Source organism: Astyanax mexicanus, chromosome 17 (genome assembly GCF_023375975.1).
Source record: "Astyanax mexicanus isolate ESR-SI-001 chromosome 17, AstMex3_surface, whole genome shotgun sequence".
In the NCBI taxonomy this organism is placed as follows: domain Eukaryota; kingdom Metazoa; phylum Chordata; class Actinopteri; order Characiformes; family Acestrorhamphidae; genus Astyanax; species Astyanax mexicanus.
In genome coordinates this window covers 26,233,776-26,251,485 of record NC_064424.1, presented here as the reverse complement: position 1 = coordinate 26,251,485, position 17,710 = coordinate 26,233,776, and the positions used below count along the sequence as shown (strand labels likewise).

The 17,710-nt window shown below is 40.0% G+C and overlaps 1 protein-coding gene across 1 annotated transcript in view; it reads left to right on the top strand.

Moving 5' to 3' along the window:
- col27a1a (collagen, type XXVII, alpha 1a) overlaps window positions 1-17,710 on the top strand; it is an 85,727-nt gene that overhangs the window by 43,550 nt on the left and 24,467 nt on the right. Inside the window, exons 17-31 of the mRNA XM_049466506.1 lie at window positions 270-323; window positions 424-477; window positions 1,157-1,210; window positions 2,229-2,282; window positions 2,412-2,465; window positions 2,551-2,595; window positions 4,929-4,982; window positions 6,695-6,739; window positions 6,834-6,887; window positions 7,037-7,090; window positions 7,189-7,242; window positions 10,667-10,720; window positions 14,949-15,002; window positions 15,097-15,141; window positions 17,432-17,476. Of these exons, the coding sequence (XP_049322463.1) occupies window positions 270-323; window positions 424-477; window positions 1,157-1,210; window positions 2,229-2,282; window positions 2,412-2,465; window positions 2,551-2,595; window positions 4,929-4,982; window positions 6,695-6,739; window positions 6,834-6,887; window positions 7,037-7,090; window positions 7,189-7,242; window positions 10,667-10,720; window positions 14,949-15,002; window positions 15,097-15,141; window positions 17,432-17,476 (774 nt within the window). The remainder of the gene's footprint in view (window positions 1-269; window positions 324-423; window positions 478-1,156; window positions 1,211-2,228; window positions 2,283-2,411; window positions 2,466-2,550; window positions 2,596-4,928; window positions 4,983-6,694; window positions 6,740-6,833; window positions 6,888-7,036; window positions 7,091-7,188; window positions 7,243-10,666; window positions 10,721-14,948; window positions 15,003-15,096; window positions 15,142-17,431; window positions 17,477-17,710) is intronic.

Below are 17,710 nucleotides of genomic sequence, written 5' to 3'. Positions count from 1 at the left end.
CGCAGGGTCAGTATATACCTAAAGTGCCCCAAGGACAGATGTTTTAATGTTATGGCTGATTGGTGACTGTCTTGACCAGTTGACAGTGTGTTATTCTCTTTGCTAGGTATTAAAGTGCTCAATCTTTAGGGATAAAGAATCACTGTGCAGGACTGTGAAGACGTATGAATTCTCCCTGACTAAGAAGATTACCTCTCTCTACCTCAATCACCTTCTCCTTTCTCTCCCACTTTCTCTTTCTCTTTCTCCTACTTTCTTACTCCCTCAAGGGTGATGTTGGGCTTTCTGGAGATCAAGGAGAACCAGGCTTCCAAGGAGACAAAGTGAGTGGTAGATTTAGGTTGAATTGTGACCCATAGCGTAGATCTATTTTAGTTGTGTCTAGAATAATCACTTTGATTTTATTGTATTTATTTGTCCCAGGGTGTCCAGGGTTTACCAGGGTTGCCAGGTCCACGAGGAAAACCAGGACTTCAGGTAAGCTTTTGTCTGTAAGCTCTTCAAGTTTCCACTAACATCTGCCAAGCAACAACCTAGTAATCCCTTACCAACTTCATAGCAACTTAATATTAACCACTTAGCAACACCACAGCAACCACCATTGATACCATAGCAACACCCTAGCAAGCCAGGCATTCACCTAGTAACACGCTTACAAACAGCCAGCATCACCATAAAAAATTAAACATGGGATAGCATAGAAACCACCTGGGATACCATAACAAACATAACAGCATAACACCATAACAGCCACCTAGTAGCACACTAAAAACCAGTAAGAAATTCCACACCAACCAACAAGGCAACCATCTGCGATACAATAGCTAGTGCAAGGCACCCACCTAGCAACACCCTAGCAACCACTTAGCAACACCCTAGCAGCCACCTTGCAACACCCTAGCAACCACCCGGCATCACCATAGAAAACCACTTCATGGGATAGCATAGAAACCACCTAGTAACACCCTATCAAACACTTTGGCCTAGTTTTGGATTGACCTAATCTTTATACTGGGTGCTAAAACCACAGGTTATATAGTCTATACATACAATACAGTATTCTTAGCCAACAGACTTCTAGCAAACATGGCATTTCTATTCTCTGCTGACCATGTATGTCTTTCTGTGTGTGTGTGTGTGTGTGTGTGTCTTCCAGGGTAGAATAGGAGAGAGGGGACCTGACGGGGTGCCTGGTCCACCGGGTCCGGAAGTACGGCCAAAATCATAAATGGTTAAAAACATACACATTCAGTGGCATGCAAAAGTTTAAGTGTAATTCTCCTCAACATTTTAAGCAAGATTAGTGTGTTTTTATTTTGCTGTACAATTAGAGTAAAATCATGAGCATAAACTCCTCAAACCATGTAGTTAACAGTGACTTTACATACAGTAATTTGTCCCAACACTCAGGAGCCATTAGCGTCTCTAAGCATTTGCCTAGCACTCTGAACGTTAAAATAGCAGATGTCCTTAGAACAGGAGAAGATGTCTCTGAGTGGTCCAGCAGGCTAAGTGCTGCCACTATGATCAGGAGATCGCTGGTTCAAATCCTGTTCATGTAGTTTGCCATCAGCTGCCGGAGCCCTGAGAGAGCACAATTGACTTTGCTCTCTCTGGGTGGGTAGATGGCCCTCTCTCCCCACATCACTCCATAGAGTGATGTCTGCAGCACAAGGCGTTTGTGAGCTGATGTATTGAAACCGAGTCGCCGTGCTTTCCTCAGAGCACGCTGTGATACTGCTTGGCAATGATACATCAGTAGCAGTTCAAAAAGAGGCAGTGGCTGACTTCACATTGGAAGAGGCATGTGCTAGTCTTCACCCACCTGGTGTTTGGGCATCATCAGGTTGCAGTTTCCTCAGTTCCTAATATTACAACAAAATGACAGCTGGAACAGAGAAGGTCATGCTAGTTCTGGAAACACTTTCAGTTACTGCTTGTAGGATTAATAGAAAGGCATGTCAGGACCAATATTTGACTTTAAAATATCTTTAAAAAGATTGATTAGACTCTGTAGTAGGGGTTCACTTTTCTACAATATAGCAATAGCTATAACATTTTTCTTTTATTTTTATTCACTTTGCAATTAACTAATATTTTGACTGAGGTGTTCACACATTTGCATGCCACTCTACACAATACCATTCACTTTCACGTCTGTGTGTTTCATATGATGTGTTTTTGAGCTAAAACCCACCCATACATCTTGTGGGATTTGTTGAATTCAGGGTTTTCCTGGTGACATCGGACCACCTGGACAAAACGGCCCTGAAGGACCAAAGGTTAGTATGTTTTATGACAGGTGTGTGCTTGGTTAATGAGCATATTTACTATAGGTCTACTGTAACAGCCCCTCAAAGGCCCTTCTGTAAGTGAATGTATGTTTGTGTTTGTTCATTCTCCCCACATAGGGCAAAATCGGAGCAAGAGGGTTACCGGGACCTCGTGGGGCTTCAGGACTAGAGGTGTGTAAAATAACGAAACAAACTATGCTGAATTGTCTAGTTCATAACAAATGTGGTGATTAGTCGTTTTGCTGTCTGTTAACAGGGAGAGGAGGGACCTGTTGGACCACCTGGGCCGGCGGGACTTGAGGTGAGCTTCTAAAACAGTTCATAAAATAAAAGAGAGGATCAGCATGGGTCTCACCATAGCTGTGAGTGTACGTGTGAGAGTGTGTTGGCAGGGGGTCCAGCAATGTGTTGACACTGGACTGAACTGATGGTTTTGATTCTGAGCATTTTTTTGTTTTTACTCTGTTTAATACAGCGATGCAATAGCAGTACCTGCATTAAACCACTAGATGGCACTGTATAAAGCCCACATTTTAAAAATGGCTGCCAGTATCTTGGCATGAGCGTGTCTGTCCAGTCCTGCTTCAGAGAGCTGAGTTACATGTTTGCTAGATTAGCAGTAAAATTTGAAACCAAACTCTGCAGGATGCTCATCTGGAGCTTTTCACTTATTTTCTTCGCTCATCTTATACCTGTTATTCTGCTGGTTCCTGTGTCAGAGTACCTCTCTGGGATTAGGTTTGTGTTTTTGAGATTAAATCTTCTTGGAATCCTGGAGGGCCAGTGTCTAGCAGTTTAGATGGTTTAGATGGTTTTCCTTGCTCAAACACACCACCTACACCTGCTAATGAACAGACAATTTGATCTAGGTGTGTTTCCTGATTCTGAAAAGACTTCTATAGAATAAAGTCTGACTCAACCTCACATCTAAAGAGAAGTCACAGACTTTTTAGTCACAGACACCTCGCAGGCTAAGATTTGACAAATACTTGCAAATCCAGAACAGTATTTTCACACCTTTCACACAGTCTGTACCAGAGGCTAAACCATGGTTCAACTGTTTGTTATAAGGTGTATATTTGAAACCGGTAGATTTTATTTCACACTGCAGTTTAATGAGTGGACAAAAGACCATTGCTCCGCCCTGTCATCAACATCAACATCTACAGTAATTGGTTTGGAGAATGCTGACAGTTGTCTTTCTAGATGTTGTAAAAAATCAAGCTCGCTTGCAGAATTCGGGTAACTGGTTACCCTTGGATTTTTTTTATTTCTGTTTACAAATAAAGGTTGGCACCTATACTGTTACTTGATGCACCTGCATGTAAAGGGGAGTTGAATTCTTCTTCTATTGTTTAATGAGGCGCAATAATGTTCGGCCTCAGTTTCCTGTAATACTCATCAAACCATCAAAACGTTTTTTTCACATTGACTATCGAAAATCCCTTATATTCTGTCCCAGTAAAAATCTGAAGGTCTTAACCAAGCAAGATAGGCGTGAAAACTCTCCTGAAATCATCAGCTGTTACTCTTCTACTCTCTCATTGTTGAACCGTATGACCATTATGTTACTTAATGGAGAAGGTTGTATAAAGAAAAACTTCTGAAATCTTTTAAATGTCAACTTTGCAGGAGAAGGAAAAACTCTTCTTAACTTACTTACTTGGAAGTCAGTATCAAACTGTTTTATTCTAAGGTATTTTGTTTGTAGCATTTTTGTTTTCCATTTGTCTTAAAAATTGAACACAGTATAAAGAACAACTGGCAGATGCACATGAAGGTAAAATTTGAAAAACAACACAAATATGGAATTAAGTTTTTTTTTCAGAAATGTTTCTTATCGTTGAGTGTTAAAAGGTAAAATTAGCTTGGAAGAGTGGTCTGCCGTAGTCTTTTCAGGTCTTTTGGGGGATTGCCCAAACCAGCAAACATGCCTTACATAACATGGATCATCTCTCTCCTTTTCTTCCCCCCTTTTTTTTGGTTGTTCTTGTTTTTCATCCGGAACCAGCACGTCTTTGGCCAGCCCTTGCTTTGGGGTTCTGGAGGTCTGCCATCATTCTTTACTCTTTCCTTTTCTTTTGCTCTTTCAGGTATCTGTTTTCCTCATTCCCTTCTTTCTCATATTGTCTCTCAGCACCCCTCTCTCTTTCTCTCTCTCTCTCTCTCTCTCTCCCTGTCTGTTGTATGGTCTGTAACGTGATATGTCGGAAGCGGTATTTCATCGCGTTCCAGTGACCACAGTTCTTCTGCTTTTCTACTCAACATGAGCCACTCACATGGTTGTGGGGGACTTTGAAAACAGAATCACATATATCATTAGATTGGACAATATGTGAGTGTTTGCGTGTGTGAGTGTGTGTACTATAAAATTTTAGATGTGCCTTGACACAGGTCAGGGAATTCTAATTCCTAATGCCATTGGTCTAAAATTTCAGGTAGTTTTGTTCCAGAAAAAAAACAGATCATAAAACAAAAACATTTGATCCAGGTTAAGTCTCTCTCAATGTAAAGCTGATCATAACACCAGGATGCTTTCAGAAAATGTTTCTCTTGAGACCTGAAATGCTGTGTTTGCTTTTGTTCAAATGAACTGATATATCACTCCATCTCCCTTTTGTCCACTTTCCTTAGGGTACTATGGGCAAGAAAGGTTTTCCAGGGAAAGTCGGGCCTGAAGGAGTTAAGGTATACCTCAAATATACTAAAACAACAGACATACCATCAGAAACACAAAAAAATATGTACATGTATTTTTTTTTATTGAAGGTGCCTTGAAATGATACACCACCCTGTGACACCAGGTAGAGAGGAGTGACGCGAGCCGAGTTAAAAATACAGACAGGTTTATTAGCAGGAAGGCTAACAAGTACTGCTAATAGAATAACCAGGCAAACAATGATCTCACCGATAACCGAAGACGTAGTCAAAAATACAGTCCGAGTTCGAAACCGAGAAACAGTCCAACCATACAACAAATCCAATAAGGGCAAAACAAAAGACATAAACCGATAATCCGAAAACAGGGTCGTAACGAGAAGGCAAAAACAGTAAACAGGAAAACGCTTAGTATGCAACATGAGTCGGCAATACCTCGCGGTGTTTGTTTACAAACGGATGCCTTAAATACAGGATCTAGATAAGAATGAACCGGAAGTAATTTAGAACACAGGTGAATCAGAGCGTCGGAGCGTAACGCGATTGGGTGAAGGTGAAAGGTTATTATTGACGTCATAATCAGGGGAATTCTGGGAAATGGAGTCTGGTAGTGTGGAAGTAGAAACAGGCTGCGGGACACACCCTGAACCCCCAAGAGAAATATGGTCTAGTCTAATTAATGAAATGGTAAAGCACAAAGGCAACTTTAGGTGAATATGGCATTACTGATCATGAAGAGAAGTTCATCACATCCAGACTCTGCTGGTTATGTAAATAAAGCAACTAGACGACTTCTACTAGAGAAAGGCCTGGAGGACGGTAGCTACTGGACTAGACCAAACCACATATCATAAAAGCTATTCCGAGCCATTATCTACCTCGAAAACAGACTATATTACCTACTAGTAGAAGTTTGGGATGTCATCCTTCATCACATTTGCCAGCAGATGTTGCAGCAAGGACTGTAGATCCTGTACAATCATAGGTTACCAAAAGCTTGTCTCATAAATGCTTGATTTGGATAAATCTGGAGACAGGCCAAGGATATGTTACAATCTGCAGAAGACATTACTTGAAAACCCATGACCGTGGGTACCGGAGCCCTGAGAGCGCACAATTCGCCTTGCTCTCTATGGATGGATAGATGGCACTCTCTCCCCACACCACTCCAAAGTGTGATGTCACATCTTTGAGCGTCTGTGAGCTGATGTACCGAAACTGAGTTGCTGCGCTTTTCTCCGAGCACGCTGTGATGCTACTCAGCAATACTGCATAAGCAGCAGTTCGAAAAGAGGCGGCGGCTAACTTCACATGTGTCGGAGGAGGCATATGCTAGTCCTCACCCTCCTAGTGTTGGGGTTTCACTAGTGGTAGTGGGAGTCCTAATAAGTGTTTGGTAATTTACTGTGTGAATTGAAAAAAAAAAGAAATAAAAGTATGAAAAAAAAACAATGCTGTCAACTTGACAAAATGTTGTGTCGTATAGTGTGTTGCATCTCTAGCAGTCAACAATCTTTCACCAAGAGGTCCACTACCCAATAGTAGCCTTTTTTTAAAGCAGCAGGGGAAGCACTTTGTGGCTCGACCCATCTCTTTTCAACAAGTGTTCTATATGTTAAGAAAATGCGTACAATTTTAGGGCTCTTTTTAATTAGTTCCAAATACACACTATTGTCAACCAGAGCAGTTAGTCCAGTTATATACCATGCACACTTAAACAAAACACTGATCATCTCTTTTAGGGCGAGCAAGGAGTCACCGGAAAGGCTGGGCCAATGGGAGAGAGAGTGAGTGTTTCATACTCTGCACAAAGACTAAATACTTATTACATTATTGTGAACATGTGAACATGCTGATTTTTGTGGGTGTGTGTGTTCATAGGGTTTAGTTGGTTTCGTTGGTCCAGTGGGGGAGCCTGGATTGGCAGGGGAAAAGGTAAGAGGATGTATTTATACATCAATACATACTGATCTATGTACTCTATGTGTAGATATACATTAATATACAGTGTATTGATTGTACAGCTAGCAGTTAGCATGTTAGCATTACTGAATCAGGCCTGAATTTTGTGTTAACTGTTCCAGGGTGATCGAGGGACAATGGGTTTGCCAGGACCACCAGGAGAGAAAGGATCTGAGGCAAGATCACACTGACATGTTACATATGCAAATATGTACTTCAACTACATCAAAGTATATTCATTTTAAGACCTGTTTGTATGTTTCTTTAATTTCAGGGACATCCAGGTACTCCAGGAGAAAGCGGCCTTCCCGGCCCACCAGGTCCTCCGGTAAGTGATAACAGAAACTTCTAGAATTTTAATCGATGTTTAGAAACACATGGGATTGATGGAAACGTACAACAATGTAATGCATTGTGAATGCATGATAACATGACTTAATAACTAAGCAGTCCTATTAGGCAGCAACACAGCAGGTAAGATCTATGAGCTTTAACATCGGTCACTGTCATACACAATATTGACAAAAGTATTGAGATACCTGTTTCTTCATTGTTTCTTTAGTAATCAAGAGTATTAAAGAAGTTCATCATACTTATGTTGAAGTAAATGTCTGTATTGTCTAAGGAAGATTTTCTACTAAAACAAAGCACAAAAAGTGAGGAAAGTTGTGTTTAGTACCTTACTTTTGCATTATACGGTGCATCGGATTATTAGGCGCACTATCAATTAACGTCTATTTTATGGTCTATTTTCATACACAAGGCACACTGGATTATATGGCGCATTTTAAGAGACAAGAAACTTCAAATTCAGCAGGTCTCACCACTGGATGGTGGTGGGAGGTAGCTAACTGAGTTAAGTAAATAAAACTGTAATTAAAAAAAACTTTTCCTTTAAAGTCAAATGAGTGCTGGATGTAAATCTACACAGATTTCTCTCCTAAAAACTGTTTATTCGGGTGAGTAAAGCGCTTCTGTTTATTTACATAAAGCTGAGCTTCCCTCTTTTCTAAAACTGGAGCATTAGCATTAGCTGCTAATTGCTAGCGGCCCGACAGTGCAACACTGAGGAACCCTAAGTGAGCCAGGGAAATATTAGCTAGCGGTTCGTCCCACATAACTTGTGTGCTAGTGCGATTGGCGGCTAATGCTAATGCTGCTTCAGCAGTGCTAGCTGGGGTTAACAGCAGGCTACAGATCGATAGTACTCACCTCTGAACGAGGAAATATCGGTTAGCGCCCAATTTTTTTTCTGGTCCAGTCTCGGTGCCGGACAACTAAACTGAAACTCCTGTATAACGCTGTACTTTAGTGAAGTGGCTTTACTGCTCCTTACAACCTGAGTGGTATATTCATACATAAGGCGCACTGGATTAAAAGGCGCGCTGACAATTTTGGGGAAAATTTAAGGTTTTTTAAGTGCGCCATATAATGTGATAAATAAGATGGATTATTTCTTTGTTGTTATATTCTTGGCAATAAAACGTATTCCATTGGAAAGCTTGTTAATTTCCCTTTTAAATGGAGCCACATTTGTAAGTAACATGCATTTGTGGGATGAGCAGCAGAGCTGAGTATGTGAGTTGTGCCAATAAAAAAAATTTCAGTGCCAAGCAGCTTATTCTACTATTGACTCATTTGGTGTTTGGTGTTTGATGTTTGACGATCTTCTTGGGGTGTCGTTGTCTTGGAACTCCCACTTCGTGGCCTGTTTCTGACATTCCCTGTTATATGAAACATGACATTCGATTTGGAGTACTCATTGGTGCTCAATAAAGTATTAATTGCATTTAAAAGGGAAATTAACATGCTTACTAACAGTATAAGATTTATTGCCATGAATTGTTACAACAAAGAAATACTGAATCAACCAAACACAAATTTCCATTCTTTGTGTGCTATGTTCAGACTTTTGAGCATTGCTGTGTGGATTTTACAGAGGCTCTAAAGGGAAATGGTGTATTTATTTCCTTCTTTCTTTTTTTTTTTTACATAAAAAATGGTTAGCACCAGACAGTAAGGTTAGCTAATGCTAATCACTATATTTCAGTTGGGAATGTTTTAGCTAACATTAGCTAGGTTAGCTATTTTTTTTTCAGTTGGGAATGTTTTAGCTTATATTTAGCTAGGTTAGCTAATGTTAACTACTTTATTTCAATGGGAAGTATTTTAGCTAATTTTAGCTAGGTTACCTAATGTTAACTACTTTATTTCGGTGGGGAATGTTTTAGCTAACGTTAGCTAGGTAAGCTAATGTTAACAAATTTTTTTTCAATGGGGAATGTTTTAGCTAACGTTAGCTAGGTTAGCAAGGTTAGCTAATGTTAACTACTTTATTTCAGTGGTGGAATGTTTTAGCTAATGTAAGCTAGGTTAGCTTATGTTAACTTATTTTTCTGTTAAATATTTTAGCTAACGTTAGCCTGATTAGTTAATGTTAACTACTTTATGTTAGTGGAGAATATTTTAGCTAACATTAGCTAGGTTTTAGCTAACATAACACTAGCTGTGTTAACTACTTTTATTTCAGTGTGAAATATTTTAGCTAACGTTAGCCTCGTTAGCTAATGTTAACTACTTTATTTCAGTGGTGGAATGTTTTAGCTAACGTTAGCCTGGTTAGCTAATGTTAACTACTTTATGTTAGTGGTGGAATGTTTTAGCTAACGTTAGCCTGGTTAGCTAATGTTAACTACTTTATGTTAGTGGGGAATATTTTAGCTAAAATTAGCTAGGTTAGCTAGTGTTAACCACTTTTATTTCAGTGTGAAATATTTTAGCTTGGTTAGCTAATGTTAACTACTTTATGTCGGTAGGGAATATTTTAGCTAACATTAGCTAGGTTAGCTAGTGTTAACTACTTTTATTTCAGTTAGCTAATGTTAACTGGTTAGCTGGTTAGCTAATGTTAACTACTTTATGTCGGTAGGGAATATTTTAGCTAACATTAGCTAGGTTAGCTAGTGTTAACTACTTTTATTTCAGTGTGAAACATCTTAGCTAATGTTAGCCTGGTTAGCTAATGTTAACTACTATATTTCAGTGGGGAATGTTTTAGCTAATGTTAGCTTTTTGTAGAAAAAGCTTTTGGGCGCACACACACACACACACACACAGCCTTGTAAGCTAAACTAACTTAGCTAGCATTAATTTAGCTAATTAGATCTTTGCAAAAGCAGCCCACATTAGATCACAAATGGCTAGCTAAATAAATATGATTTTAAAAACTGGATAGAGGATTGCAGCACAATGCAGCAGTCTGTGATATCATGTACAGACCAGTGAATATACTATCAGGTGCTCACCACTTAGTATGTGGTGCTCGCCTCTTAAGGTTGTGGTGCTCACCACTTCTTATATAAAGAAGGATTTGATTTCATTCAGCAATATTTGAACATTAGTGGGCTAGAGGAGTTTAAAGCCCCCCAACATTGAGCTGTGGTTCTCTGGAATGACGGTGCTCCATCTAACAGCTTTGTTTTGAGATAAGTTGGGGAGTTGTAGACGAGGTAATCATCCAACATCCTAAACTCATTAATGGTCTTGTCATTAAATACACTCATTTATATCCTTACTCTTTTAATACCCCTAATTTCAGAAGAAACAACAATAACGTTATTATGACATAAATGAGGTGACCTAATTCTTTGCCTATACATTAAAATAAAAATAAGAAGAATTTATTTTAAAATGGTTGATTTTAAATATGTGAATCTGTCTGTATGCTGAAGTCTTACCGCTTTTTCATTTAGGGCCCCGCAGGATCACGTGGCCCCACCGGCACTCGAGGACCCAAAGGGAGGCGGGTAAGAGAGATGGCTCTCTGTGTGTGATTGTATGTGTTGAGAATAGCTGCTGAATAGAAAGATTAATTTGATGTGTTTAGCCATTTTACTAACTTACAGCATATCTTATTGTGTGTGTGTGTGTGTGTGGGAAGGAGAGAGGTATTTCTAAAGTCATAATAGATGTGTTGACAAGAAAAAGAGAAGCACATTCTGTAACAAGCACCACAAACACACACACACACACACACACATTTACACACAGGGTTACCCCTAGAGAATGGTTCTCATCTGCACAGCAGCTCACCCCCATAAAAATGCAGGATCAACATGAATTACACACACAGAAAGAAAGAGAGAGGGAGAGAGAGAGCACAAAACGAGGGGGGAACAAATGAGAACAGAGAGAGTCTGTGTTTCCATGGAAAAACTGACTAGACCCTCAAAGACACTCTGAATCAGTTGTTAAGTTATGTTCTGTATGAATCAGTGAATCACATGATCCTCAGCTATGTACATCCCTCTTGGTAGACAGGGTAGTGTTTTAATCTCTATATAAAACCTATCATACCAAATTGCAAAAATACCAAAAATTAGGCTACCGTGAGTTTAGCCACAGGTTCACTTAAATATGTGAATCAGTGATTCAGTGAGTTAGTTCATGCTGCACAGATTCAGTTCACACAGCATAGATTTAGCTTCCATGGCACAAATTCAGTCCATGTGGCTCCAATTCATTACACATGGCACTGGTTCAATTCTGGTGCCTCTAATTCGGTTCATATGGCACTGATTCACTTCATACTGATACAGAGAGTTGGCTCATCTCACAGGTTGTTTGCTGAAACCATTATTAATCCTGCTTCTGAGGATTGATCCAACTCTTTGGTTTATGTTCAAGTCCTTCATAAGCCGGAGCAGGTGTGTTATGACAGGAAACAGATAGAGTAACAGCTGATACTTACTAATGGGGGCCGCCCAGGTGGAGCAGCTGTTTAAGCGGCATGAGTTTAGTTGTGAGTTTAGTTGAGCTTTTAAAAAAGATCTGACTTCATGCATCTTGGAGAAAAGCATATGCTAGAGTGGTAACATGTGATTTAAAATCACATATGAAATTAAAATAAAACTAAAGGCCTGGAACACCAAGATAAGTTTCTGAGAGAATGTGTTCTGAATTTCTGAAGTTTATCTGCTCAAGATTCGATAAGAAATTTGTCAGATTGGTGGTGCACTGTTCTACTGTTCAGCAATACATACAGTGTTGCTTGAATGTTTTAGAATTTTTTACATTTCTGCATAAATATGACCTAAAACATCAGATATTCACACAGTCCTAAAAGTAGATAAAAAGAACCTAGTTAAATGAACGAGACAAAAATAATATACTTGGTAATTTATTTACTGAGAAAAATGTCAGGACGTTCCCATGAACTGAATCTCATGAGAAAATAGGTAATGCAGCGAGAAAATTGTTCAAGAACAATAAAGTTAATATTTTGGACTGGCCAAATCAATGTCCTAACCTTAATCCAATCCAATTTTAGGACTAAAAATCTAATGATGTTTTAGGCCATATTTATGCTGAAATATCGAAAATTCTATAGGGTTCACAAACTTTCAAGCACCTCTGTACTTAAAAAAAATGTGTCTGATTAAAGGAACTGATGCTGTATGTTGAATTTGGTGGCATTTCCGATAACATGGAGAAAGTATATGCTAGCCTGGAGGCATCCACAATTGGACAGTCCCGCCACTGGGAGGGATTTAGAAACAGAACTAATTTAAAGTAACAATAAAGACTATCAAACAATGTAAAACAGCTGAAAAAGCATGACTGGGAATAAGCCAATCTTCAGGTAATGGTTATGTGCATGCAGGAGAAAGAAAGAGAGAAATGACAGACAAGGAAACAAACTACTGGGGACAGTGGAATAGCTCACATGCACTGGATTAGCTTTTAGCCCAGACACTGGTCAGTCCGTATCCAGTTGTCTCAGCTTTTAACCTCCTACCTAGCTTGCAACAGTCGTTGGATTTTGTATTCCATAGTCGTTTAGATCTAGTCAAACCTTGTTTGGGCTCCAAATGTTTGTGGACACCCCATTTAATAAATGCATTCAGCTACTAGCATCTACTACTGATAAACACATGCAATTACAAACACAGCTTTTTCTCATTCCTGTAGAGAAATACTGCCAATAGAATAGGAGCAGGTTTGGGCTGTGGAGTAGAACTGTGTTCTCAGGAATGATGGTGCTCCATTCAGTACTTTTGGGACAGGTTGGAATTGGAGACGGGTTGGGAAGTTGAAGACAGGTTGGGAAGTTGAGGACTGGATGGAGAGTTGGGGACTGGATGGGGAGTTGGGGAAGGGTTGGGGAGTTAGGGATGGACTGGGGAGTTGAAGGCAAATTGGGAAGTTGGGGACAAGTTGGGAAATTAAGGACGGGTTGGACAGTTAGAGATGGATTGGGAAGTCGAGGATGGTTTGGGGAGTCAGGGATGGGTTTGGAAGTTGAGGATGGTTTGGGGAGTGGAGGATGGGTTGGGAAGTTGAGGATGGGTTGGGGAGTTGGAGACAGGTTGGGTAGTTAAGGACTGGTTGGGAAGTTGAGGATGGGTCGGGGAGTTTTGGAACAGGTTGTGGAGTTGAGGACGGGTTGGGAAGTTGAGGACGGGTTGGGGAGTTTAGGACAGGTTGGGGAGTTGAGGACGGGTTGGGGAGTTTAGGACAGGTTGGGGAGTTTAGGACAGGTTGGGGAGTTTAGGACAGGTTGGGGAGTTGAGGACGGGTTGGGGAGTTTAGGACAGGTTGGGGAGTTTAGGACAGGTTGGGGAGTTGAGGACGGGTTGGGAAGTTGAGGACGGGTTGTGGAGTTGAGAACGGGTTGGGAGGTTGAGGAAGGGTTGTGGAGTTGAGGACGGGTTGGGAAGTTGAGGACGGGTTGTGAAGTTGAGGACGGGTTGTGGAGTTTTGGAACGAGTTGTGAAGTTAAGGACAGGTTGTGAAGTTGAGGACGGGTTGTGGAGTTTTGGAACGAGTTGTGAAGTTAAGGACAGGTTGAGGAGTTGAGGACGGGTTGGGGTGGCGATCGTACGGCATTCTGGCCTCACTAATGGTCTTATGCCTGAATACAATCAGTTCCTCACAGCAAAGATCCTAACAAAATCTAGTAAAAAGCCTTTTCTGGACAGTAAGCAGGAAGCGCTTTTTAACACCCTACCTTTCAGAATAAACAATGAATGAGCAGGTGTTTATGTAAAATTATATTGCTATTTAAAAAAAAATCATTGAGCTCTAATTGGAAATAATAAAGTTTGGAGGGAAAATAGTAGAACCCCCCTGAAGAAGAACTGACCTAGGTGGGCATGATGACCTGCCCCAAAGAGTCCTATTCATGGAGATGATAAGCTGTGTATGCATGGGTGAACCTCAAAATGTGTGTGTGTGTGTGATAGGGAAATTCGCCAGCTGGCAGGGAAAATGTGATGCTTTTGTTTCACTTCATCTTGAAGTGTTTTGGCTGGGCACACACAGTAAATGGGTGCACACACACCACATTCTTCCAGTAGGAGATAATCTGTAACTGATTTGTTTGTGGACTCGCTCCCTTGAGTCACACTCTCGTGTCGTTGTAGTGGAGATTTAAAAACGAGAACCATCAGCAAGCCTCCCTTATTTATCCACTCCCCCAAGCACCCCCCCCTCTGTCTCTCTCTCACACACACACCTCTCACTTAGAGTTATCCTGTCTCTTTTAACATCTTACAACCTGCATGTTCTGCAAAATACAGAGCTGAAGTTAAGTCGTGTACAACAGCGCCCCCTTATGGCCAAACAGATTTTCTGATTGTTAGTTTGTATATCCACACATTTTGTACATTGACGATCCTCTAGAAATGCTTTAAAAAACTTTTGCTGCAGCCTTAGCCTGTACATACAATAGAATTTGGAACATTATTATATGAATTTGATGGCATTTGTCCAGTAGAGCATTAGTGTGTTCAGGTACTAAAAATCGATGGTTAATTGTAGATTAATAATAGTAACAAAAAATATACATATATAGTATAGTAAACAGGACAAACAGGAAACTGTGCTGGACCTCTGCTACAGAATAATGCATGGCTGCTCCAGTGTGTCATGTTATATTATAGTGCTGTCCTATGGTGATTAAACTGAGAGTCATAATATGATTGCACATATAATGTATGCATGCACTTATTTATGTGTGTGAATGTGTTTCAGGGTCCACGGGGGCTGGATGGCCCAGTTGGCGAGGCTGGCACGGAGGGGAAAAAGGTAGGCCTCGTGTTCTTAAAACACAAAGTTACAAACAACACAGCAGTCAGTAATAATCCAAATGTGCCTCATTATTTCTTCTCACATCTAACAGGGTCTCGATGGTCCTCCTGGAAAAATTGGCTTCCCTGGAGACCAGGTAAAACAAACTGAGCTCGAAAGTTTTAAAACCGCCACATATACAGCTGCATGCAAGCATTTGAGCACCACTGGTCAAAATGTTTATTGCTGTAAATAATTCATTAAGTTGGTTCATCATCAATAATCATGAATCAATAATCATTCATCAACATTTATCCACTTAACCTAGACTATATTACTGTACGTGTCCACGAACACTTAAGCCTCTAGGCATTCTATTCTTTTCAATGGAGAGAGCCGTTGAATGTTGCGGTGCAGGCTGGGTTGCGTTGCATTGATCTCAACTCCAATCAAATTGGCCACCGCAATTTCTTCAGCCAATCAGGGAACAGCAGGCTGCTACTTTACACACATACAAGTCTCACACATAGAACAGGTGTCAGGTAATCCACAATGCAAACCAAGAGGTCCAACACAGCAGAATACGTTGAAAAAACGTAAGCTGTATGCTAGTGGACATACAGCTCTAGAAAAAATAAGAGACCAAATTGAAAACCTCTGGAATATAATCAAGAGGAAGATGGATGATCTGCTTGAGTTTTTGCACCAGGAGTGGCATAAAGATATCCGAAATCAGTGTGTAAGACTGGTGGAGGAGAACACTCGAAGATGCATGAAAACTGTGATTTAAAACAGGGTTATTCCACCAAATATTGATAAGTCTTAAAAATTGTATGCATTAATTGCATTATTTTTGCATTATTTGAGGTTTGAAAGCCCTGCATTTCTCATTTCTGCAAATAAATGCTCTAAATGACAATATTTTTATTTTGAATTTGGGAGAAATGTTGTCTGTAGTTTATAGAATAAAACAACAATGTTCATTTTACCCAAACATATACCTATAAATAACAAAATCAGAGAACCTGATTCAGAAACTTAAGTGGTCTCTTAATTTTCTAGAGCTGTATACTGTTAGCATGTGTAAATAATCGATGTATATTTTGGAGATGGCAGTGTTGGCATTACTGGAAGATATTGCCAATGACTGAATTTGTCAGCACAATTTCAGTGTCTATTATGATTTTTGGTTCAAGGCCCTTTTTTTGCCCAGCTTAAAAGAAGAGAGTTTCCATCTCTCTGAGCTGTTTGAGACTTCAGATTGCATTTAATCTGATTTAAGAAATATCAAATCAAGTGAACAGAGTGTCCTGATCAGTAGATAATGAAAACACCAGACCCATTACGAAAGGTGATGAAAACGAAGCTGTTGACAGGGAACTGAGGGCCAGGGAGAGACTGAATGATGGAAAAGTTGGCCAGCAAAGGTAAACATTCCAAACATAGTCAAGTTTCAGTGGCCCTTTTATTGAGGATTTGACCTTTTGCAACTGAGATAGGTACTCCTGAAGTCATTGTTCTTCTGATTTCCATTGTGTAGTGGGCACCAAATTCATGACTAAATTCATGGCTCAGTTTCCTCTAAATCCCCTGTTATTTAGCATCTAAGGCAATATCCCAGCAATCCTGAACTGTTGACATGTCCTCTCTATGCTAACTTGGCTTCTTTTGTGTGTAGTTTCTTTTAGTCCATTATACCGTGTAGCACAAGCATGACTTATTACAGGGTGTATTGCTAAGGACAGTCTGTTCCTATGACACAGTTAAAAGGTTGTTACACCAATTGAAATCCAATGTATCCATCACTCTTTATACACTAGCTGTCTGTCATAGCCCAGGCTGCAGCCAAGGTAGGATAGATCCTTGGGAGGACAGTCCTGTAAAGGCACACAAATAGAGAACAGTCTAATAAGGCTTCATGGTGACATCACCAGAAACATCCTTCTTTCAGTTGCAGTGTAAAACGTGTAGAAGAAAATGGCTCCCACAGCGTTTTGCCTTTTGTATTTTTTAATTTTCACTTGACGAAGCACAAATACTTTGTTACTTTACTTAAGTAGAAATGTTGGTTATGTATACTTTACTGTAATAATTATTTTTAGAAAACTTTTTACTTTTACTCCTTACATTTTCACAGAATTATATGAACTTTATACTCCTTACCTTAAAAACAGCCTCATTACTCTTATTTATTACGGCTTCTTATTGTAAAAAAAAAAAAAAAAAAAAACCCTATCCAATCCAAACCCTATCCAACCCTATAGCTACATGACTGGGATTCGAACCAGCGATCTCCTGATCATAGTGGCAGCTCTTTAAACCGCTGGACCCCTTACCTTTATACTTTTAGTAGTTTTGAATCATGTAATCATGGGCCATTTGTGTCCTCGAAATTGCTCGAAATGCTCTAGTGGCCATGAAATGTACCCTAACTTTTTTCTGTACAGGGTAAAATTGGAGAGCCTGGAGAGGTGGGACCAAAAGGATTTCCAGTAAGTTTGTTTACCTTTCACTTAGATGTCTTTAGTAATTTCACAAATATGCAATTACTGTACTGGGGGCCACCCTAAAGCTAGAAAAGAAACTAATGCATGAAAAATTCTGTAAAACCCCAGCCAACATGTTCATGTGGGGCTCATATGGGTGAAATGTGGGCTAGATGGGCATAGGTTCTGAGTGGGTTGGGGCAGGTGTTGGTACTGGGACACTGTTGTCCTATCATGATA